The sequence below is a fragment of the Hordeum vulgare genome, chromosome 1H (genome assembly GCF_904849725.1).
Source record: "Hordeum vulgare subsp. vulgare chromosome 1H, MorexV3_pseudomolecules_assembly, whole genome shotgun sequence".
Classification (NCBI taxonomy): domain Eukaryota; kingdom Viridiplantae; phylum Streptophyta; class Magnoliopsida; order Poales; family Poaceae; genus Hordeum; species Hordeum vulgare.
Window position 1 is genome coordinate 380,704,816 of NC_058518.1, and position 23,166 is coordinate 380,727,981.

The following is a 23,166-nucleotide window of genomic DNA, read 5'->3' on the forward strand; positions in this document are numbered from 1 at the left end:
GCTTTCCATAAGTGGGCACCGCGTTGCATGACGAAAGTCAAGTCGTCGGGGAGCACACAAAGCCTTTTGTATATATAGCTGAACATGCGATCACTTTGTATAACTCGACCTAATCATGCTGTATCAGAAATTCCAAATGCATCTGCACATGATCAATCGAGAGCATACAATCGTACATGTGCAAGTTTGTGCTTAGTGCAGTGGCTCGATGATCTGGTCCGCATGCATGCCTGTGTGCATCTTGTAACCAGGCCATGCGACAGAATGTTTAATTTGCAAGGTTTTCTTTTAGGCATCATATTCATGCAATGCTGCATCCGGCCCCAAGACCAAACAATAAGAGCATCTCCATCCCCCCCCCCCCCCCCCCCCCCCCCGACAAGCCCTATCGGACCACTTTTTTTAGCGTCGACGATGAGAAATCGGCCTAATCGCGCCCTCAACTCCTCGTTTATCGCCGATTTGGGCCCAAAATAACGGCCGGCGAATCTGAGCCGAACCCAGCTCTCCGGGGGCGTCTGGCAGCGTCGGGCGAAGCTAAAAGCCAAGCAGGACCGCTCTGTCGGCCGCAGCCGAGACTTTCGCGCCGTTTTCTCCCCCTACCTCCTCCCTTTCCCTCCATTTCCCCGTCCCCGCCATCCGGTTGCCATGCTGCCGAAGAAGTACACCTTCCCACGCCCCGCCACCACTGTCGATTCCATCCAGCCGAAGCAGAGGAAGTTGATGCCTAGGCCGGCAAGCGTTTTGAACACCGAGCAGAGGACGGACATCCAGCGTCGGGAGGCGGTCACAACAGACCAACGGAGGGGGCTCGACGCCAAGAAGATCAGGGACGCGGCGGATGCGACCGTGGCGGCGACATCAGCCACGGTCGTTCAGTAAGAGGTGTCCCGCGTGGGGATGATGAACCCTCCCGGCCGCAACCCACAAGCCGCATGAAGGGGTCTCCAGGGCGTTGCGTCGGCCACCCACTCGCGACGATGGCGCCCTGGGGGTACGTGCACTCGCCTGGCTACTCCGACGGCGACGCGCATGGCGACTTCAATCCCAACACCACCTTCCCACATGACGCGCCGCAATGTTCCTCCTCCATCGGTTTCGGCCATGACCCGCGTACTCACTCGCCCACGTTCAACACCGGCCTCAACACCTATTACAGCTACTCGCCGTCGGCGTACTCGTCAGCAGCCTCGCGTGCACTGTCCCTACGTCGTGGCGTCCTTCCGTTCGCGCCCACTTCGTCGCTACAATTTAACTACGCCGACGCCGCCGACATGGACGAGATCATCACGAGCGGCTCCGTCGCTACCCGCGTCGCACCCGGAGTTCGACGCGCAAGATGAAACAATGGACACCACCGACGAGATTGGCGACGAGATCGACAACGCCGAGGAGGAGGAGGGGGAGGACGAGGCGGTGGAGGTGGAACCGGAACCGGTGCCGCAGAAGAAGGGGAGGAAGAGAAAGCGGGTGGCGAACGCCAAGCCGCCCGAACCCCGCGTCAAGTGGACGTCCAAGGAAGACTAGTGCCTTGCCGAAGCGTGGAAGACTGTCAGCATCGACCCGATCACCGGCACGAACCAGATTAGCGACACATACTGGGGGAGAATCAAAACAACGCTCGACGAACGCAAGCTGGTCGACCCCGACTTCGCCAATATCCACAGGGAGACCTACAACCCAGACGCGCCTGCCCGACTGCGGCGGAAGGGCGCCTAGACCGGCACAAAAAAAGCCAGGGCGGTGAGGAACGCGGCGCCCGCTGCCCCACGGCTGCATGCTTCGATCGAGCAATGTATCGCCGACTTCAAGAGCAGCGCTGCAAGGAGGGAGGAGAAATCCGACGCGTAGTGGTCGGCGTTGATGATCAACGTCCCTCCGAAGAAGAGGAACACCGATCTGGAGTTCTTGATGGCGGCAGACACGTCGACGATGGACGAGAAGGTGAAGGCGTGGTATATAGTACAGCGTGACCTCATCTTAAGCCAGATGCCGGCGCCGACGGCGACCACAATGACGACCATGACGAGCACAACGGCGCGCAACCACGTAGAGCACACGCCGACCGCGAACCCGACTACGCCGCCGACGAACAGCCCCACGACGCCGATGATGATCCCGACTACGCCGACGACGACCTCAGCCAGTCCCGCGGTAGAGGAGCCGCACCCTGCCAAGTCGGTCCCGTGATCCGTTTTTATCTTTTCCTTTTGATCGCTGAACTGTTGGTGTGTTTGATCGCCGAACTATGTCACTGATCGTCGACTTGTGGCATCGTCGAACTTGCAACGTTTTTTTGGGCAGCGGGAAAGAGAAATTTGAAAACACTAACGTCTGAGGCCGAAACCTGATGGCGCTGCTGAAAACTCGCTCGACCCAGGTCAAGAATAACGTTGATGAAACGTCAAAGAAGCTATCACCGGGGTACACTCGGAGCCAAATGGCTGGAGTTGCTCTAACTTGCATGCAAGTCAAATCATGCTACTTGAACATGGCATTCATGGAGTACTACCTTCCACAAGCTGGAAACAAATAGTAACATGAATGCATGGTTCGATCGTGTAGTTTGTGAGAAACAAATACTACTATAGGAGCTCCGGCCGATACCAACTTGTTTGCCTTCTCGGTCTGCTGGAGCTGGGGCTACCTACCTAGCTGACCATTCTCGAAGCAATGTTGATCTTGTACACGTATATGTGCAACGTCGATCCTGTACACGTATCTGTGCCAGGGAATGTTACCTTCTGAATTTTCTTATACCTACCATGACTACATTACATTGTATTATACAGATTGAATTGTTTATGAAAAGTGTATATATATACAAATTCAAACAGCGTATCGATCTACTTGGGTACTTAGCTCAAGTTGGACGGCGGCGTGATGGTTCAGTTCAATTGCCATTTTTTTTAGGGATTAATTGGCAACCCCTGGACCAGACGCGCGCGATAAGAAAATGGCTTGCGTCGCCGTGAGGATTCCTTTTGCATCCCCTTGACGACTGAAGATAGCATCTGGGAAGCCAAAAATAAGGCCTCTGGGGATGCACTCTGCTCATATTCTGTGTGCTTCCTAGTTCCAGACTGTTCAAGATTCTAGTTGACTAATGTGGCTACATTAATTACTCCTAATCAAGCTTAATTAACTTTTTTCACGACAGTAGATGTAAACAGTGTTGCCGGCGTTGATGCTTGAGTAATAGCTGGCTAGCTCATGCGGTCATGCCAAGCAAATTCCCTGTTAATTGGCTCTTGAGAGGAAAGTCAATTCATTTTCCTTTGGTAAAAAATATACTCCTTCAGTTTTTATTTACTCTGCATCTTAGTTTTAACTGAACTCAAACTTTGTAAAGTTTGTTTGTAGAAAACAATATGAACATTTACAGTAGCAAATCTATGTGATGTGAAAATATATGCAATAATGAATCTAATAGTATTTATTTGGTTATGTGTATATTAATATATTTGTCTACAAACTTATTGAAGGTATTTAAAATTTAACTTTATGCAGATCTAATATGCGGAGTAAATAAAACGCAGTGGGTCTAATACTACACTTGTATTGTATGAGGACCTCTTCTGAGCAAACAACGGTGTCGTCACATCATGGAATGCTTATTTTTATACCAGCCACGTACAAAAGAATCACAACAAAATTACGTACTGCTACTCAGGTCGACCGACTACTATAGTAGAATCATGCGATCCTTGACAAAAAGGGGAGAAAAATATGAATGTGCATGGATCTCAATTGGGCGTCTCAAATGGCCATGTATACTCTCATCTTCTGTGATCTCTGGTCCATGTATACTCTCATCTCATGTAGTAGTATGTCATCTAGTTTAGTTTGTAAGCCGGCAGTTTCTCCTGATCTCGCCGGCGGTGCCGGTCTTGACTTCGAGGGCGGCTAGCTTGGTGATGGAGTGCGCGAACATGGCGGGGAAGAAGTCGGTGGTTGCGAAGAACTGGACCATCCACGCGGTGGCGGGGTCCATGCCCAGCGCCTGGTCGACGGCGAGGACGCCGCGGCCGCTCAGGATCTGGTTGAAGTAGCTCTTGTCGAAGATGAGGATGCTGGAGGGTTCGTCGAGGTAGACGATGTTGTCGAAGGCCTGCCCCTTGGGGCACGCGAACGTTGTCAGGATCCACGCGTACGTCGGGTCCATGGACGGGTCCGCCTTGCCGGTGCCGTTGAAGTTACGCAGGCGGTCGTCGATCACCGAGCAGTGCGTCACCCCCACCGTGTGCGCGCCTGCACATGCATGCACCCATGCAACCACATCAACACGTAAATATTTATATTTTGCAACGGAAGGTCTCAGTTCATCATGTGATTCCTTTCTTACAGCAGTTGAAATTTTGACATGGGAATTTGTGTGTGCTATTGTTAGTCTACCCGCGCGCCTACCAATGTGCATCAGATCTCGATCAACAGCAAAATACTATACACATACACTTGGTACTTGAATACTGATCTAATAATTAAGTTAAGCACGGAGAGTACTTCGTTTTCCCCGCAATAAAAAAAATATACGGAGAGTACAAAGGTTAACTAGTCCTATGCATGCATATGCATTTCCCTACATAAACTTTTTTAGTTCATGTATCAGCAGTGGAATACGTGACATTCCATGTGTTGATGCACATGGAATACGCCTTGTTTCTAGCTAGGTCAAAGGACTGCTAGTGGTAAAGGTAAACCCAAGATAGTTGATGAAGAGAGAGAGGGAGGTCGGGATGTACCCATGAGGGTGGCCATCTCGAAGCTGTTGAAGCCCTTCTTGGCAAACATGCCTATCGCCGTGGCGATGTCGACGTGCGGCGACGGCAGGTCGCTGGCCATCCACGACACCGACGACATGCCGTCCCTCCTGCCGAGGGTCACCGCATAGCTCGGCCCTCCGCACTGTAATGGTCGATGGATGTGCCAACGGTCAAATATATATTGATAACGAAATAACTACTAGAATAAACAACAATGGAAATGGAGTAGTGAACAGTAACATGGTAGGAAGCCAACGGTTAGGAACACTACTCTGGTGAGTCTAGTTGCTTTTCTCATTTTCTTTTTTTGGTTTGACACCGTCGCCATGTGCATAGCGCAATGAGCAACGTGGTAGCGAACGTACCAGGGCGATGGCGTCCCTGGTTGCGGCTATGATGATGTCGGCGCAGGACACGACGCCGGGGCAGGCGGCCTCGAGTTCGGACTTGATGTCGTCGATGAAATCGTAGCCGAAGATGCCGCTGTTCTGCGGCGCCGTCTTCTCCGTGTTGGGGCCGTCGAGCAGCAGCGACGCATCACACCCCTGATCGACCAGACCACCCATCCATGCAGTACCGTCGACGAGGTGAGCAAACTAGCTAGAAGAAATCAATCCAGACAATGGAAGGAGGAGCAGCATGTATGTATGCGCTTTCTTTGCTTACTTGGACGAAGCAGTCGTGGAAGAGCAGGTGGAGGAGGCCGGCGACCATGCGCTTGTCCCAGACGAGGCGGGCCTTGACGGCGACCTGGATGACGACCTCCACGCTCGTGTTGCCGCACTTGCCGGCGTAGAAGTTGCTGGCCAGCTGCGCGCGGCAGCACGCCGCCGACGACGCCAGCACCACCACGGCCACCAGCACGGCGAGGCGGGGGGCGGACCCGACAGACTGCATCGGATGTATATCGAACGATCTCTTCCTCTCCTTGATCTAGTTCTCTCCGGTCGATCGATGTATCGGACCGGCGGCGCAGTGCGCCTCTTCCTGCCGGTGTGTAAGCTTCTCGCGCGCACGTATGACGAGCGCGACGAGATGGCGAGTGTGAGCACGACGAGCGCGTCTGCTGCCTAGCTATGCGCAGCAGCGGCAATGAGAGAGGGGGTGGCCACTTGACTGTGCTGGCTGGATGGCTGGTTCAACGACTGTGCAAGCTTCGAGGCTTCGCGAAGCCGCAGACAGAATGGTGGCGCGGCTATATAGGTTGGATCGTGTGGAGGACGATCGGGCAATGTACTAGTGAGTTAGTAGCCGACAGTACACGTACACTACTTGTAGCTACAAGGAGTACAAGGGGGGGAAGAAGGAAGCATCGTAGTATCATGGATCAGTGAGATGGACAGGTGTGGCCAGTGAGATTGCGTGGAGAGTCGTGCGCGAGCGTTCGGATCCTGCGCCTGCTGACTGCCGAGGCCTCATTACCGGTGCCGCCCACACGTGCCCACACACCACAGGCTGCACCACCCATGCCGCTGTAGCTCAAGGCGGCTTAACTAGAGTAGCGAGCAACAGCTTCGTTAGCATCTTGTTCCGTTTTTAGGGCATTCGACCTCCAAACCGTGCTGCACCGCAGACCGCAGGGCGATTCAAGCATATTTTTTCTCGTAAACCGGATACGAACATGGAAGACTTTACGGACGTTCTTGTTTGATCGTCGTGACCCATCCAACCAACTCCCCCCCCCCTCCCCCCCCCCCCCCCCCCCTCCGCGCTTTTCATCCCACGCATCGAGCTGCTTGCTGCACCGTATTCATGCCGGTCCAGAGCATGCAGTGACCGCATTGATGCTCGCGATTTGACTTGATGGGAAGGCGACGCATGCGGATGCAACCTCTCGGGCGTCACATTTCAGTACGGATGTCGCGTCGTGAGAAACCAACTCCGACCGCTGCATCGCATTGAAGCAGGCTGACCGCCCCTCTGCGTGGCTTGACCGCTGCTATTTAAGCCATGCGCCGACGACGAACAGATCCACACTCCCCCTCCCGAGTACCACACCATCCTCCTCTCCCTCGTCGAGCCCTTCCTCCTCTCCGAGCCCAATGGCGATGCCGAAGTCCTGGTTCTCCGCGCTAGCAAGCGGTGCCTGTGGAAGTTCCTCGGCAGGTGGGTCTTGGCGTCACCACCCTCGCTCACTAGGACCATCTGCATCCACGAATGCTGGCAACTCCGGCGAGGAGGAGATAGTCATCTCCTTCTACAACGAGGAAGACTAGCAGCGGCCCTGTCTCATCTCGGAGGCGTCTCAGACGGACAAAGAATTTGTCTGTCAGATAGAGATCATGATGGACCGTTTACTCCATCAGATGGGCATGGCGCCACCATTGCCGACGCACTTGAAGGAGGATCCCCCGTCCCCGCCACGAGTCCACCATCTCTGGTAGGTGAAGGAAGTCAGCGTCCCCAAGTGGCTCCGTCACGTGAAGGACGCGCCAGCATCGCCCCCTCCGCACAACCGGTACACGCGGATCAACGGGCCCTCTCGCCACCATGACGCCACCGATGCCTGACAAAGGAGGAGTTTTCTCCCATGATCACGAAGGCACGTGGCCACATACACCACTACCTCAGAGGCGGAGATTTCGGCGGTGCCTATGGCCCCCGGGCCATGGTATCCGAAGCCGAGCATGTGGCACGGCTGCAAGCGAGGTACAATAATTTCAGCCGCCGCAAGTTCCAAAGCCACGAAATTCAAGCTAGAGCTCGTTCCGAATAGGAACACGATCACAGAGAGATTCACCATCCTCATTGGTCCTTCTCCGATGATGCGTGAGTAGTTCATATTAGACCTACGGGTCCGTAGGTAGTAGCTAGATGGCTTTCTCTCTCGTTTTGTTGCTCAATACAATGGTCTCTTGGAGATCGTTATGATGTAACTCTTTCTTTTCCGGTGTGTTTGTTGGGATCCAATGAATTATGAGTTTATGATCAGATCTATGAAAACATATTCATGATTGATTATTATAACCTTGTATTTCTTCTCTGATATTTGGTTTTTGTCTGGGCAACTTGATCTTTTATCTTGCAATGAGAAGAGGTGCTTTGTTATGGATTCGATCTTGCGGTGCTCAATCTCAATGACAGAAAGAGACATGACACGCATGTATCGTTGCTATCAAGGATAAAATAATGGGGTCTATTCCTACATGAATAGATCTTGTCTACATCATGTCATCTTTCTTAAGGCATTACTCCATTTCTCCATGAACTCAATACACTAGATGCATGGTGGATAGCGGTCGATGTGTGAATTAATAGAAGTAGATGCAGGCAGAAGTCGATCTACTTATCTTGGACGTGATGCCTATATACATGATCATTGTCTTGAATATCGTCATAATTATTTGCTATTCTACCAATTCCCAACAGTAATTTGTCTACCCACCGTTTGCAATTTTCTTCAGAGAAGCCACTAGTGAAACCTACGGCCCCCGGGTCTATTTCACATTATCTATTTGCAATCTTTACCTTGCTATTTGCGTTTCTACTTTATTTGCTCTTTTGTTTTCGCATCTATATTATCAAAAACCTCCAAAATACCTTATTGCGTTCTATTTGCTATCACCCTTATTTGGATCTATCAATCTATCCTTACTTTACCCACGAGGGATTGAAAACCCCTCCACGTGTTGGGTTGCGAGGATTCACTATTTCTATGCAGGTGCAACTTACATAGTCTTGTGGATTTTCCTAGTGGATTGATACCTTGGTTTCTTAACTCCAGGAAATACTTGTCTTCGATGTGCTACATGACCCTTTAAGCTTGGATGGAAACAACCGCATAAGGAGATTAAGCACACGTCTGCACCTTTGCTCTCCATGAAGTACTCCTTTACGGGAGGGAATAATGGGCGAACAAACCTTTGATAGAGACGGTCTTGAGAGGTCACCGAGGTGTGTTTAGCTTGACACTGAGTAGGCCCTTAATGATACCTGAATTTGTTCGAAGACGTGTAGTGACCATAGTTCGTTCCCCACAGCTGCCCATGTTATTTCATGCGTGAAATTGTGCCTACGGGGCACGTACTTTACGACTAGCAAGGTCCTGCTGTGGGGAGCATATCCCTATTTATTTTGAGCGCGAGAAGGATCAGGGAACTGTGGTGGGACTCTGGCTCTTTTGTTTTCCCCTCGTTCCTTAACGGTGAGCTGGGACTTTGGAGTCGTATTGCCGGCATGTACTTCAGCTGCCAGAGTTGCGGTATGTTCCTCGGTTCGGAGGGATCGCTCAGTATTACCGTTGATGGTAATAACACCCTTGGGTCCTGGCATCTTCAGTTTCATGTATGCATAATGGGGAACGACAATAAAGCGAGCGAACTTTGTACGACCAAGGAGTGCATGATAGCCGCTCCTAAAAGGGATAATATCGAAGATCAAGTCTTTGTTGCGGAAGTTGTGAGGCGAACGGAACACTACTTCCAAAGTTATGGTACCTGAGCAGCGGGCTTCGACACGACTAATTATTCCTTTGAAGGTGGTGTTAATGGGTTTTATCCTTGACGAATTGATACCCATTTTTCTCAATGTGTCTGCGTAATCAGATTGAGGTTGTTGCCTCTGTCCATAAGGACTCTAGTGATATGGTAACCATCGATAATGGGGTTGAGTACCATGGCCGCTGAACCCCCGTGCCGAATACCGGTCGGGTGATCCGCGCGGTCAAAGGTGATCGAACATGCCGACCATGGGTTATACTTCGGGGCTACCAGCTCTATGACGTATACATCCCGAACTGCTCGTTTCCTCTCCTTTTTTGGTATGTGTGTGTCATAGATCATGTTCACGGTTTTCACCTCACGAGGAAATTGCTTTTGGCCTCCATTGTTCGGACTACGAGGTTCTTCGTCGTCCTTGCTATGGGGATACTTGCCCTGGTCCTGGGCTATATTTTTTGCTTGCATGTTTGATTACCCAACAGTTACAGTTGGTGTGAGTAATGGGATTATTTGGAGTGACGTGGATATCGCGGGGCGTGTCCAGTATTTTGTCTAGTGCGGTTAGTCCACCCTGATTCCCCTTAGAGGGTTTCTTCCACGGTATAGACCTGGAATTATCGAATCCGGCTTTGACTATCGTGTCTTCACTTTCACCGCCATTGTGCCGACGCTTGTTCTTGTTCCTCCGTGGCTTTCCGTTTTCGTCCCGAACCTCGGACATGTCGGGGTTTGCGGGAGGGTTATTCCGACGGGCTAGCCATGTGTCTTCGCCCGCGCAAAAGCGGGTCATACGCGACGTAAGGGCTCATATTGTTCTTGGACTGTTTTGCCCGAGCGTTCGGGCTAGCCGTTCATCTTGGATGTTGTTTATGAAGGAGGCTAGTGCCTCGGCATCCGAACAGTCAACAATTTGGTTTTTCTTTGTTAGGAATTGACTCCAAACTATCGGGATGACTCACCGACTAGTTGGAGGATGTGGCTCACGTAACCCGAGCCCGACGGCCGTACATAGGTGTGATACGTCAACAACGTATCTACTTTTCCTAACGCTTTTCCTCTTGTTTTGGACTCTAATTTGCATGATTTGAATGAAACTAACCGTGGACTTACGTTGTTTTCAGCAGAACTACCATGGTGTTGTTTTTGTGCAGAAATAAAAGTTCTCGGAATGGAACGAAACTTTGTGAGGATTTTTAATTTCAATAAAAAGAATTTCTGGAGCCAAGAGCCACCTGAGGGGGGGACTTGGGTGGGCAGAACCCACCAAGTCATGCCTGCCCCCCCCCCCCAAGCGCGCCGAGGTGGGTTGTTCCTGCGCAGTGGCCCCTATGACCGTGAAACCGACGCTATAAAATCACATTATTCCAGAAAAATCAGGGAGACAGAATTATTGCGTTTCACGAGATGGAGCCACCGCCGTCTCCTGTTCTTCATCGGGAGGCCAGATCTAGAATCCGTTTGGGGATCCGGAGAGGGGGATCTTCGATCTTCGTCATCACCAACACATCTCCATCACCAATTCCATGATGCTCCCCACCGGGAGTGAGTAATTCCTTCGTAGGCTCACTGGTCGATGAGAAGTTGGATGAGATTCATCATGTAATCGAGTCAGTTTTGTTAGGGCATCATCCCTAGTATCCACTCTGTTCTGAGATTGATGTTGCTATGACTTTGCCATGCTTAATGCTTGTCGCTTTGGGCCCAGGTGCCATGATTTCATATCTGAACCATTTATGTTATCACCATTATATCCATGTTCTAGATCCGATCTTGCAAGTTATAGTCACCTACTATGTGTTATGTTCCGGCAACCCCAGAGTGACAATAGTCGGGAGCACTCCCGGTGATGACCGTAGTTTGAGGAGTTCATGTATTCACCGTGAGTTAATGCTTTGTTCCGGTTCTCTATTAAAAAGAGGCCTCAATATCCCTTAGTTTACAATAGGACCTCGCTGCCACGGGAGGATAGGACAAAAGATGTCATGCAAGTTCTTTTCATAAGCATGTATGATTATTTACGGAATACATGCCTACATTATATTTATGAACTGGAGCTATTGTCGTATCGCCCTAGGTTATAACTGTCTCATGATGAATATCATCCAACGAGTCGCCGATCCAATGCCTACGAATTTACCTTATATTGTTCTTGCTAAGTTTGTGATAGCCTGGCTTAATAGGGATGATAGACTACTCATATCAATAAGGAATTCCTTCTTTTCCGGGAGCCCATTTGAACAGAACTCTCAGGTTAAGCATGATTGGCTTGGAGTAGTTCTAGGATGGGTGACCGACCGGGAAGTTGGTCCCGGGTGCGCATGACTGAGGACAAAGTGCGCAGAAAAGACTAGTATTGATATGTGGGGCCAGTCTAGATCCCTCCAGGAGTAACGACCGCCGGCGGGTGTGTCCGTCGTCTCTCGTTTATCTGGTGCCTTATTCAAGTTTTCTGTTACGTGGCTCATGATCTCTTCATTCTCTTGTATCTCCATTAATTCGTGGTGTCCCCATTTATTTGTGAATTCTTACCGGTGCTTCCTTCAATTTTGCCTCAAATGGTGCTTATCTCTCTGCCTCTTCAAGATGGTTTCAAGAATAAGTGCTACGCTAATCCATTGCTTGTCATCAATTAAACTTGGTGAAGGATGAGCATAACATAATTCTTATTCCTGTTCCATTATGATTTCAATTCTTCTTCCGGAGTGGCTCTTGATATCAATTCCTTTTCTCTAGTGTTCTTATCTTTCTTTTTCGGAGTTCCAAGTTTTCTCAAGTATCTTTTTGTGTTGCTTCATCTAAATCTTGGCAAGGTCATAATCTTATTCTTTCTACCTTCATATCGTTGCATCATTCATTTGTATACGGTGGTCCTTCATGGTGGTTCATCAAGGTTTCTATTCGTACTCAAGTGTTCTTCAAGATTCTTGTTGGAGAACCTCAAGCATTCTTTCCCTTGCATTTCAGTGCATTTTTTCTTCCTTTATCCTTTAAGGTGGTATTATGGCATTCTTGTTAGTGTAGGAGCCTCGAAGAGTTTTCTTTTCAAGAATAAGATAATTAAATCCACCAATTCTATGATCATGAGATATTTTCAACCCATGAGTTCTTCGTTGAGCTATCTTGGTTTGGATTTCACCTAAAGATTTTCCTATGGATGGTTGCTATCATGGTGTTTGTCATTAATCCAAGTTCTCAATGTATCCTCTTCGTCTAAGAATTGTTCATATCTTGTTTATCCCAATCTTTCCTTGTTTCTTTTAGTGGTTGGTTGTCACCTCATATTTGTTGAGATGATTTTCATAAGCCCACTACTATGTTCTTCTTCGTTGTTGGTTTTCCAACTACTACGTCAATTCTCTGTCCGTAGGCTCTTCAATTCTGTTGTGATGATAGTTGTCATTCTTTTCTTCATTCTCTTCTTCCGTATGAGCTAGTTCATATTCTCTTGTTCCGGAGGCTTTGTGATGTTGCTCTTTTGGGTCTATCTTGGTGTTCTATGAAGATCATGGTGTTCCCTTGTTCTATTTAGTTGTTCGATATGTATATTGTCTAATTCTCCTACCTTTTCGAATTTTTTGTCCCATTTTCCTACCGAAGTGCTGCCGAAATTTTCCATGAATTCTTCCTTCTTTCTCTTTTCATTCCTCATCGCCTTGCAACTTTCAAGGATCATTGGTTTCACTCGTTTGTCAAAGAAGAGACTAAGTTTTTACCTCTTGTTCTTTCTCATCCTCTCCCCCTTTCATTCTTGGATCTCGGGGCGAAATCCTCTTGTAGTGTAGGAGAGTTGTGACAGCCCGATGCCGACGTTCCAGAAGATTCCCCTCTCTTTCCGTTTTCGTCGGGTGTTTTTTTGTCGCATCATCATCACATCATGCACATCATCTGCATCGCATCGGCATCTCCATGCCGCCAGTTTACAAACTTGCATCCGTTGTTAGTTGCCGGTTCGCGTCGTTGTCCGTTCTGAGCCCGACCGCACATGCACGCGCCCGCGGCATCGTTAAAACCCTGTTTTTAAAGTGCGTTTCAAATTTCTCTGATTGGGGTAAAACTTGACATGCGGTCGTAATTTGTTTTAGTTAGGCCGCCTGTCGAATTTCGTCGCGATCGGGGTTCGTCTGGTACCCGAATGGTCGACCCTAGCGGCACCGTATTCGGTCTACCGTCGGACGTCTTTTGGTGTGTTATAATTCGTTGCCGCGCCGCCCGTTCTCCCTCTCGCCTCCGCCTATCCACTCTACACGGCCTCGTAACCGTTCCCGCGTTAGGAATTGTCCAAATCCGACCGTATGGTTGGATCCGGAACGAAATTCTGGCTAACCAAGCCCCCCCCCCCATTTGTCTATAAGTAGACCTCCTCCTTAATTTTAGGCAGCCAAGCCCCCTCCACCTCGATTTCCGCGCCGCCCACCTAACCCTAGCTCTCTCTCCCGCAGCCTCTCTCTCCCCAGCCGCCGTGGCCCCGCCGAGCCCATACGAGGCCCGCCCGGGCCCGGATCATGTCGCCCCCAGTGAGCCTGCTCTCCCTGCCCGAGCTCCCGCACCTCCAGTCGCCTCCGCCTCCTCGTCGTCGCTGCCGGAGCGCCGCACCACCTCGCCGGCGGTCCCGTGGGCCCTGCCCGCCCCGTGCAGACCCTCCTCCGTGCCGCTGCCGCCTCGGCCCGACCTCCCTGCTAGCCATGGCCCCGAGCTGCAGCGAGCCGCAACCGCCATGTCCGCATCGCCGGCCGCCCCGGAGCCTCCCGCGTTAGATCCGGTCGGCCACCCCCAGATCCAGCCGCCCTCGCCCCGTCCCGGTCCTCCCCTACTGCGCCTCGCCGGAGGTCGCCGATCCCGCCGTCTCCCGGCCGCCGCCAGTCCTCCTGCGCGAGGAGAACAACGCCTCGCGAGCGCTCGCCTCCAGCCACGCTTAGCTGGGCCCCAAGCCGGCCCAGCTTGGACCGGCTCACCGCCTCGCCTCCCCTCTCCTCGAGCAGGCTACCGTGGCCCAGATCCCCTTCTACCGAGCCGGCCTGAGGCCACTCAGATGAGCTGGGGACATCGGTTCCTCTGAGTGGTGGTGTATGTGATAGCATGGCTTATTAGGGATGATAGACTACTCATATCAATAAGGAATTCCTTCTTTTCCGGGAGCCCATTCGAACAGAACTCTCAGGTTAAGCGTGCTTGGCTTGCAGTAGTTCTAGGATGGTGCGCATGAGTGAGGACAAAGTGCGCAGAAAAGACTAGTATTGATATGTGGGGCCAGTCTAGATCCCTCCAGGAGTAACGACCGCCGGCGGGTGTGTCCGGGGTGTTACAAAGTTACTACTGTTGCTATTGCTATCGTTACTGCTACAAAATCACTGCAATCACCATTACCATTATTATTGTTGCTGCTACTGTCATCAAAACCATCATATTACTGTGCTACTAATCACTTTGTTGTAGATTATTAATCTCTAGGTGTGGTTGAATTAACAACTCAGCTGCTAATACCTTCAGATATTCTTTGGCTCCCCTTGTGTCGAATCTATAAATTTGGGTCGAATACTCTACCCTCGAAAATTGTTGCAATCCCCTATACTTGTGGGTTATCAAGACCTTTTTATGGCGCCGTTGCCGGGGAGCATAGCAATATTTTTTGAGTCACTTGGGATTATTATCATTTTATCACTATGAAGAATCTAAAGGATGCTAAGACTAAGATTTTTCCCTCTAAGACGAGGGGAGGTATGGAACTGCCATCCAGCTCCGCTTTAGATCCACCTTCTGTTATAAGTAAACTTGCAACACCGCAACATGCTATTAATTCTGATATGTTGCAAGTTATTGATGATGCTACTTCTGCTATGAATACTACGCATGATGATGCTAGTACCTTGCTTAATGATGATGTGCCACTAGGTGAACTTCTTGATGAACAAATTGCTAGAGTAAGACATCATGACATTGTTCAATCTGATGATGAACTTGAAACTGGAATCTTGAAACACCTACTAGAACTAGTCCTCCTAGATATGAATTGCCAAAGGTACCGGAACATTATACTATGAGTGAGGAGGCAACTAGAGATATTCTTGCTTGTAAGGATAGAGATGATCTAGAGAAATTGTTATGCAAGTATAAGGAAAAATCTCTGAATGCTAAAATGAAATGTGATCCTGAGTTTGCTACTTCACCTATCTTTATTGATGATAAGGATTATGAATTCTCTGTCGGCCCAGAGTTAATCACTTTGGTTGAATCTGGTCCTTTGCATGGTTATGAAACTGAAACTGAGCCACCCTTTTTACTCATGATGAGAAGATTCGCTATTACTATATTCTCAAGTTTTTTCCGTTCTCATTAAAGGGTGATGCTAAAGCTTGGTACAATACTCTTTCTCCTGGTTGTGTGCGTAATCCCCAGGATATGATCTATTACTTCTCTGAAAAAGATTTCCCTGCTCATAAGAAACAAGTTGCCTTGCAGAAAATATTTAACTTTGTGCAAATTGAAGAAGAGAGTCTCCCACAAGATTGGGGGAGGCTTCTCCAATTGCTTAATGCTTTGCTTGATCATCCTCTTAAGAAAAATGAAATACTTGATATCTTCTATAATGGACTAACCGATGCTTCTAGGGATTTCCTAGATAGTTGTGCTGGTTGTGTTTTCAAGGAACGAACTATTGGGCAAGTTGAGGAATTATTGAATAACATCTTGAAAAATTATGATGATTGAACTCCTACTGAAACACCTATTAAACCCACTCCAAAGAAGAGGGGTATCTTATATCTTAGTTCTGAAGATATGCAAGAGGCGAAGAAATCTATGAAGGAAAAAGGTATTAAAGCCGGCGATGTTAAAAATTTACCACCTATCGAAGAAATACATGGGCTTGAAGCACCACCACCACCTAAGGTGGTAGAGGTAAAATCTTTCATGAAATTCAATGATGGTGATGATCCTCGTAATAAACATCTTTGTCAATGCCTTTATGAGTTTGATAATTACATTAGAAAGCAAGATCACTTCAATGCAAATGTTATGAAACAATTGAAATACAACTCTGATATGATTGCTCGTTTAAGTGACATTTTATTTAGAATCTCAAATGATGTTAGAGGTGTACGAAAGCATACCTCTATGGTTCAAACTCAATTAGAACAAGTTGCTAAGTCTCAAAGGGAGTTACTTGATGAAATGAACAATAATATAAGTGACTTTGTTGTTAGAGTAGCCACTAGAGGAGGTAAAATGACTTAGGAACCACTCTATCCTGAGGGACACCCAAAGAGAATTGAACAAGACTATCAAAGAATTAACACTTATGCACCTAGTCCTTCTAAAAAGAAAAAGAAGAAGAAAAATAAGTGGACTTTGCCAGCCTCTAGTGAACCTGAAATACAAAAACCTCTTGATAATGATAATGAAGTTTCTATCTCTGATGTTGAAACTCAACCTGGTAATGAACACTCACCTTCTGATAATGAAAAATATAATGATGAGGTTCATGAAGACACTCAAACAAATGATAAAGAACCAGATAAAGATGTTGAGATAGTACCAGTTGTTGATCTTGATAACCCACAACCCAAGAATAAAAGATATGATAAAAGAGACTTTGTGGCTAGAAAACATGGAAAGGAAAGAGAACCATGGGTTCAAAAGCCTATGCCCTTTCCACCTAAGTCAACTAAAAAGAAAGATGATGAAGACTTTGAACGCTTTGCTGCAACGTTGAGGCCAGTCTTTTTGCGAACTCGCTTGACTGATATCTTAAAAATGCCTCCTTATGCAAAATATATGAAAGACATCATCACCAATAAGAGAAAAATATCGGAAGCTGAAATATCCACTATGCTTGCTAATTATACTTTTAAAGATGGAGTACCTAAAAAACTTGGAGATCCGGGAATACCAACTATACCTTGCTCCATTAAAAGAAATTATGTGAAAACTGCTTTATGTGATTTGGGAGATGGTGTTAGTGTTATGCCTTTCTCTTTATATAGAAGACTTGATTTGAATAAACTCACACCTAATGAAATATCTTTGCAAATGGCCGACAAATCAACTGCCATACCTATCGGTATTTGTGAGGATGTCCCCGTTGTTGTTGCTAATGTTACTCTTTTGACTGACTTTGTTATACTTGAGATGCCCGAAGATGACAACATGTCGATTATCCTTGGTAGACCCTTCTTGAATACTGCAGGGGTTGTTATTGATTGCAATAAAAGCAAGGTCACTTTTCATATCAATGGTAATGAGCATACCGTGCACTTTCCGAAGAAACAATTCCAACTGAATGGTATTAATGTTATTGAAAAATCTCCAACAATCAATATTGGAAGTTTTCAACTACATCTACCTACTATTAAAACGAAATATGAAATGCTTATTGTGGGGGACATTCATATCCCCATTGAGGGAACTTAGTGATTTACGAAAGTTCTTCGGCTTCATATTAATCGAAAGTGGTTGTTAATAAGACTTGATCAACCTTATTAATGGATCATTTTTGAGAGGTATGAAGTTGATGAATTTAGTGAGCACTACCTTCTATCCCTACGTTTTGTTTTCTCTTTTTCTAAGTTAAATAAAATAAACTGCCATGCTTTGTCTGTTTTCTGAGTTTTCCGTGCAATAAAAAATGACCAAAAAATAAAAGTCCTCACAATGCCCTGAAAAATTTAACACGATTTTTTCTGAATATTTCTGAATTTCTGGTGCAAATAATATCAGAGGGAGGTGCACGAGGTGGGACAACCCACCTGGGCGCGCGAGGACCCCTAGACGCAGCATGGTGGGTTGTGGTCCCCACGTGGGCCCCCTCACTTACTTCTTCTTCCCACATCACTCCATTCACCTAGAAAAAAATCACTATCACTCTCTCTCTTGTGTTCTTGCTCCCGAAACTGCGGATTTTGATCTCTTTGCTTGAAGGTCCGTTTCCGAAAATGTTTCGGGGATTTGTTGGTTGGTATGGGACTCCTCCATGTGTCCAATTAGTTTTTTTAGTGGTTTATATTTGAAATAATTATCTACTCTTGGTGCTGCTTTAGATGAGCTTGCATGTTGAATTCTTAGAGTTCTAAGTAGTTTGAATGCTTGCTACGGCCTCTAAACACCCCTATGCGTAGTTGTTATCATTTTTGTGAAGTTTTGTTGAGAAAAAATTTGTGGACTAAAATTTTTAGAATTTCGTTCATAGGAAAAAGATGAGTTTCTTTAGGAAGTTTGCTTCCATGAAGAACTCCAAGAGGGTTATTGGGGAGTCATCTGACAATGATCTCCATACCCAAAGGTTGGCGGAACTACGGCTGTGCGAGTGGCCGCATAATGCATTCATGGAAGGGGTTGAAATCCTTCAAGAGTTCACACAATATGTTGCTAATGATGGTCTCACCGACTTCATTGCAGTTGAATGCGAACAGGGCGGATACATGATTATGCCTGAGGACATTGTTGCTTACCGGAACAACCTGGTTGCGGCACATGAGGAGCCTCAGCAATGGGACCCTATGGTGCCTGCTCCCCAGCACTTCAACATTGGACCTCACGGCTTCTATGACTGGTGATTACCAAGTTAGGCCAAAAGCCCAAGGTTGGGGGAGTACGTATTCCCACCGACATTACATTCATGTTCACACATTTCATACGATTTGTCTGTGTCCACACTTTTTCATTGTATGATCCATGTTTAATTTATTTTCTCGCTTTCTTATTGTGTGTTTGAAAAACTTTGAGAAAATCCAAAAATATGTTTCTTGCTCCTTTTTGATTTTTTTCTTCATAGTTTAAATTGTTGTAGCACTAAAAAGAAAACCCAAAAAGATTTCCTTGCTCTTCTTTTACTTGCTGGGAGCTTTCCCGTGTAAATAGTTTTTCTCGTTTTTGCTTTTCTCTTTTCATTTGCTCGTTTGTGAAAAAAAACTCCAAAAATATTTTAGTGTGTATCTCTGAATTTCTTTTCTTTTATTGAGTCATACTGAGGAGAAGACCACGATGAAAATATTGAGTGGCCCTCATTTGTGTCATTATTGATCTGATAAAGAGCCCATATTACCTTGTCTTCTCCTCTTGAATAAAATGTTTGCAGATTCCAGCTTAGTCCATGGCACTCTTGCACTATTATTATTTTCAAATCATTCAGACGTGCAAGTGAAAGGCAATAATGACGATGTTAGATGAACTGGTCGTGGCAGAGAGAGACGGGTATGAACTCGACTTGTTCTGTTTTTGTAAATATGTTTAACCTTGTATCCATGATTCAGCCTATTATAATCAAACATGTTTGCAATGACAATTAGAGATTATAGTTCCTCGAGCCATGCATAAGTAGCTAGGAGTGACTAATGATGTATGTTGAATATCAACATTGCGTTAAAGTGATTGTGATGTAGTATGATGATATGGTATCCTCCCCTGAATGTTCGAGTGGCTTGACTTGGAACATGTTCATGCATGTAGTTGAATCAAAACCAACATAGCATCTATGATATTTATGTTCATGGTGTTCATATCCTACTCATGCTAGTATCGAATGTTACTTATGCATAATGCATGTTCATGACTGTTCTTCCTCTCTAGTTTTCTGCTTCTCAACCTATTTGCTAGCCTTCGCGTGTACTAAGTGGGAACTCTGCTTGTACATCAAAAACTTGAAACCCAAGTTATTCCAGGTGAGTCCATCATACCTACCTATATGCGGTATTACCCTGACGTCCTAAGTAAATTTGCATGTGCCATCTCTAAAAACTTCAAATAAATATCTTTTTTGTGTGCCTGGATCGTTCATGGAACGACATGAGGTAGTCGGTATCTTCCATGCTAAGTGGGTTATTCTCAGTTCGAGTGTTTATCACTCGCCATCGCACGAGAAAAGGGCGGTAATAGGGATGCCCAATCCCAAACTGTAAAAAGAATTGATCTCTCAAATAATCAAACAAAAACTCCCAATGGAGTCATAGCCTTTACCTTTCCGCTTGGGAATCGCCACTAGCGTGCTTGGCATGGGAGATATTGATAACTGATGGTCGTGAAGTAAATGAGAAGGGTGCATGTCTCAAAATTTCATTTACCTCTGTTTTAAAAACTTGAGCTCTAGCACCTCTACAAATCACTGCTTCCCTCTACAAAGGGACTATCTATTTACTTTTATGTTGTGTCATCACCTTCTAAAATAAGCGCCAGAACCTGAGAGCATTGTTGTCATGCTGATGCATTATGTGTAGCTAATGTTAGGTGCATCATGACTGGAACTTTTATACCATGAATTACAATGTTTAGTCGTTGCTTGAACTTTGGGGGTGCTCTGCATTTATGTTTTGCGGTCTCGGAAAGGGCTAGCGAGATACCACTATTGTCATATTGTATCATGGTTGTTTTGACAATGTGTTGTTGTTTGAGTTATCTTATTATTGCTCTCTAGTTGATTATGTCATTGATATGAGTTAATATAATTTTTAAGAGTTATTGTCGACATGGTTAGTTATAATCTTTGCTGAAAACCTCGGTGTTGTTTAAGCTTATTTATGAAACAAGAGCAAAAGAGTTCGTAAAAGTTTTTCTTTTTCACTTTCAGTTTATCAACTGAATTGCTTGAGGACAAGCAAATTTTTAAGCTTGGGGGAGTTGATACGTCTCCAACGTATCTACTTTTCCTAACACTTTTCCTCTTGTTTTGGATTCTAATTTGCATGATTTGAATGAAACTAACCCCAGACTAACGTTGTTTTCAGCAGAACTACCATGGTGTTGTTTTTGTGCAGAAATAAAAGTTCTCGGCATGGAACGAAACTTTGCGAGAATTTTTTATTTCAATAAAGAGAATTTCGGGAGCCAAGAGCCAAATGAGGGGGGGGGGCACATGGGTGGGCACAACCCACCAGGGCGTGCCTGTCCCCCACGCGAGCCCCGATGGGTTGTTCCCGTCTCGTGGCCCCTATGACCTTGAAACCGACGCTATAAAATCACATTATTCCAGAAAAAACAAGGAGAAAGAATTATCGCGTTTCACGAGACGGAGCCATCGCCGTCTCATGTTCTTCATCGGGAGGCCAGATCTGGAGTCCGTTTGGGGCTCCGGAGAGGGGGATCTTCGATCTTCGTCATCACCAACACATCTCCATCGCCAATTCTATGATGCTCCCCACCGGGAGTGAGTAATTACTTCGTAGGCTCGCTGGTCGGTGAGGAGTTGGAATTTGGTGAAGGAGTTCGCAAGACTGAGTTGACTTTTAGGTTTTTGGGTAGATTGACTTGAGAATGTGGTTGAGGGTATTTGATGGAAAATCTCTAAGCAATTGAGCAAGTGAGTCATCATCAAAACCTCATCGCCCCTTAATAGTATTGACTTTCCTATAGACTCAATGTGATCAGTGATCACTCAATATAAAATTCACAATCTTGAAGCTTTTGCCAATGTGTTTCTAGCATCATGAAGAGTCCACAAGCACATATCCTAGTCATGCCAATCACTGAACTTTTCCTGAAATTATCTTGAGTAGTCATTAATTCAATGAGCTATATGTTGTGATTATTACCAAAACCACCAAGGGATAGGATACACTTTCACGACCCAATATGGATTCTGCCTAATTCAAATTCATACTAGGACTTGGATCGACATGTGTTCGTAGGATCATGAAATCGTAGGATCTTAGGAGTCGAATCGTGACTCTAACTACCTATCAACCACCCAAAGCAGGGAATCATCGAGGCAGGGCATTGCTGTATGTAATTTCAGCCTCACAACCAACCTCCACCTAGAAGCCATGACAACATCACCATCGCAATGGATCGCCACTACCCACCGCCTCCAAGCATCAACCACCCAAAGCAAGGCACCATCGAGATAGGGCATCGTCCTCTGCAACTTCAGCCTCACAACCAACCTCCACCTATAATCCCCAACACCATCACCACTGTCTTCACAAGTAGTCTTGACAATGCTCCTGGACAAATAGACGATGTGAAAGAATCTGCAAAAGGGTTTCCATCATGTGATCGCACAGATCTAATGTTACCCACGAAGCTTCAAAGAGAGCATCACCTCTATGATACCATCAGGAATGACACTCTATAACGTCGTCATCACTAGCTTTGGCCACGGCTAGAAGTTGGACTAGGAGGCAACAAGAGATGCCTGGCCGTGAAAAGGGAAGGTTGCAACAGACCAAGCGCAACACTACCTAGTCTCCCAGCCTCCATGTGCTAGGCGCCATACCAGCGGCTTTGCCCGCGATGGTAGCAGGATCACACATGGGTAGTTTTGTGTCTCCTGGCTTACTCGGAAACCTTAAAATGTGGGCACTACTCCAGCATGCACTAAACCTGATTCTTGGGAAAATAAATGGGAAAAAACCCTTCATCATAGGTCAATTATGGGAACTGAACCCTCGTAGGCAGCCTTGCAACTCAGCTTGGACGAGACGAGCGGTCTTTCGGACTGGCTCATGGCTCGCTCGGTCCGGGCCAGCTTGGTCCTGGCTCGATAAAAAAATCGGTCGGTCCAGGCCCTGAAAACAGGACCGAAAATTCCTCGGTCCGGTCCGGTTAAATCTCGGCGGACCGAGCGGACCGAGCGAAGCTTTAGTGGCATGGCGAGAGCATGGCGGCGGCATGGCCGAGGCAGGGCGGGGGCGTGGCCGGAGTGTGGCTGGGGCTTGCCGGGGCCGCGGTGACGGTGTGTGAGGTGTGTGGCGAGGACGTGGTGGCCAGGCATGACAGGGGTGGTCGCCGTCGCGGTGGCCGCCGTTTGTGGTTCCGCGCGGCCAACGGACTCTCTGGACCTGGAAACCATGTCCACTGGACCTGCTTCACTTGAATCTATCATCTTCATCAAAAAATCGACAAGGGAGGTCCTACATCGCCTCATCAGCCATCGTCTCTTTCATCTCCGTCCACCGGCCGTCGTGCCAGATTCATCGCCGATGAGCCCCCTCTGGTGTTCTTCTTGGTCACGTAGCTTTCTCTGATTCTTCTCAAGCTCC

The 23,166-nt window shown here is 47.1% G+C and overlaps 1 protein-coding gene across 1 annotated transcript; it reads right to left on the reverse strand.

Annotated features, from left to right (window-relative positions):
• Positions 1–3,595: 3,595 nt before the first annotated feature.
• LOC123411607 (peroxidase 57-like) lies at positions 3,596–6,039 on the reverse strand. The gene is made up of 4 exons (XM_045104575.1): positions 5,430–6,039; positions 5,129–5,308; positions 4,743–4,905; positions 3,596–4,251 (listed from the first exon to the last, which is right to left on the reverse strand). Exons 1-4 carry the CDS (start codon positions 5,658–5,660, stop codon positions 3,842–3,844), a joined length of 984 nt encoding a protein of 327 aa, XP_044960510.1. The 5' UTR covers positions 5,661–6,039; the 3' UTR covers positions 3,596–3,841.
• Positions 6,040–23,166: the final 17,127 nt, after the last annotated feature.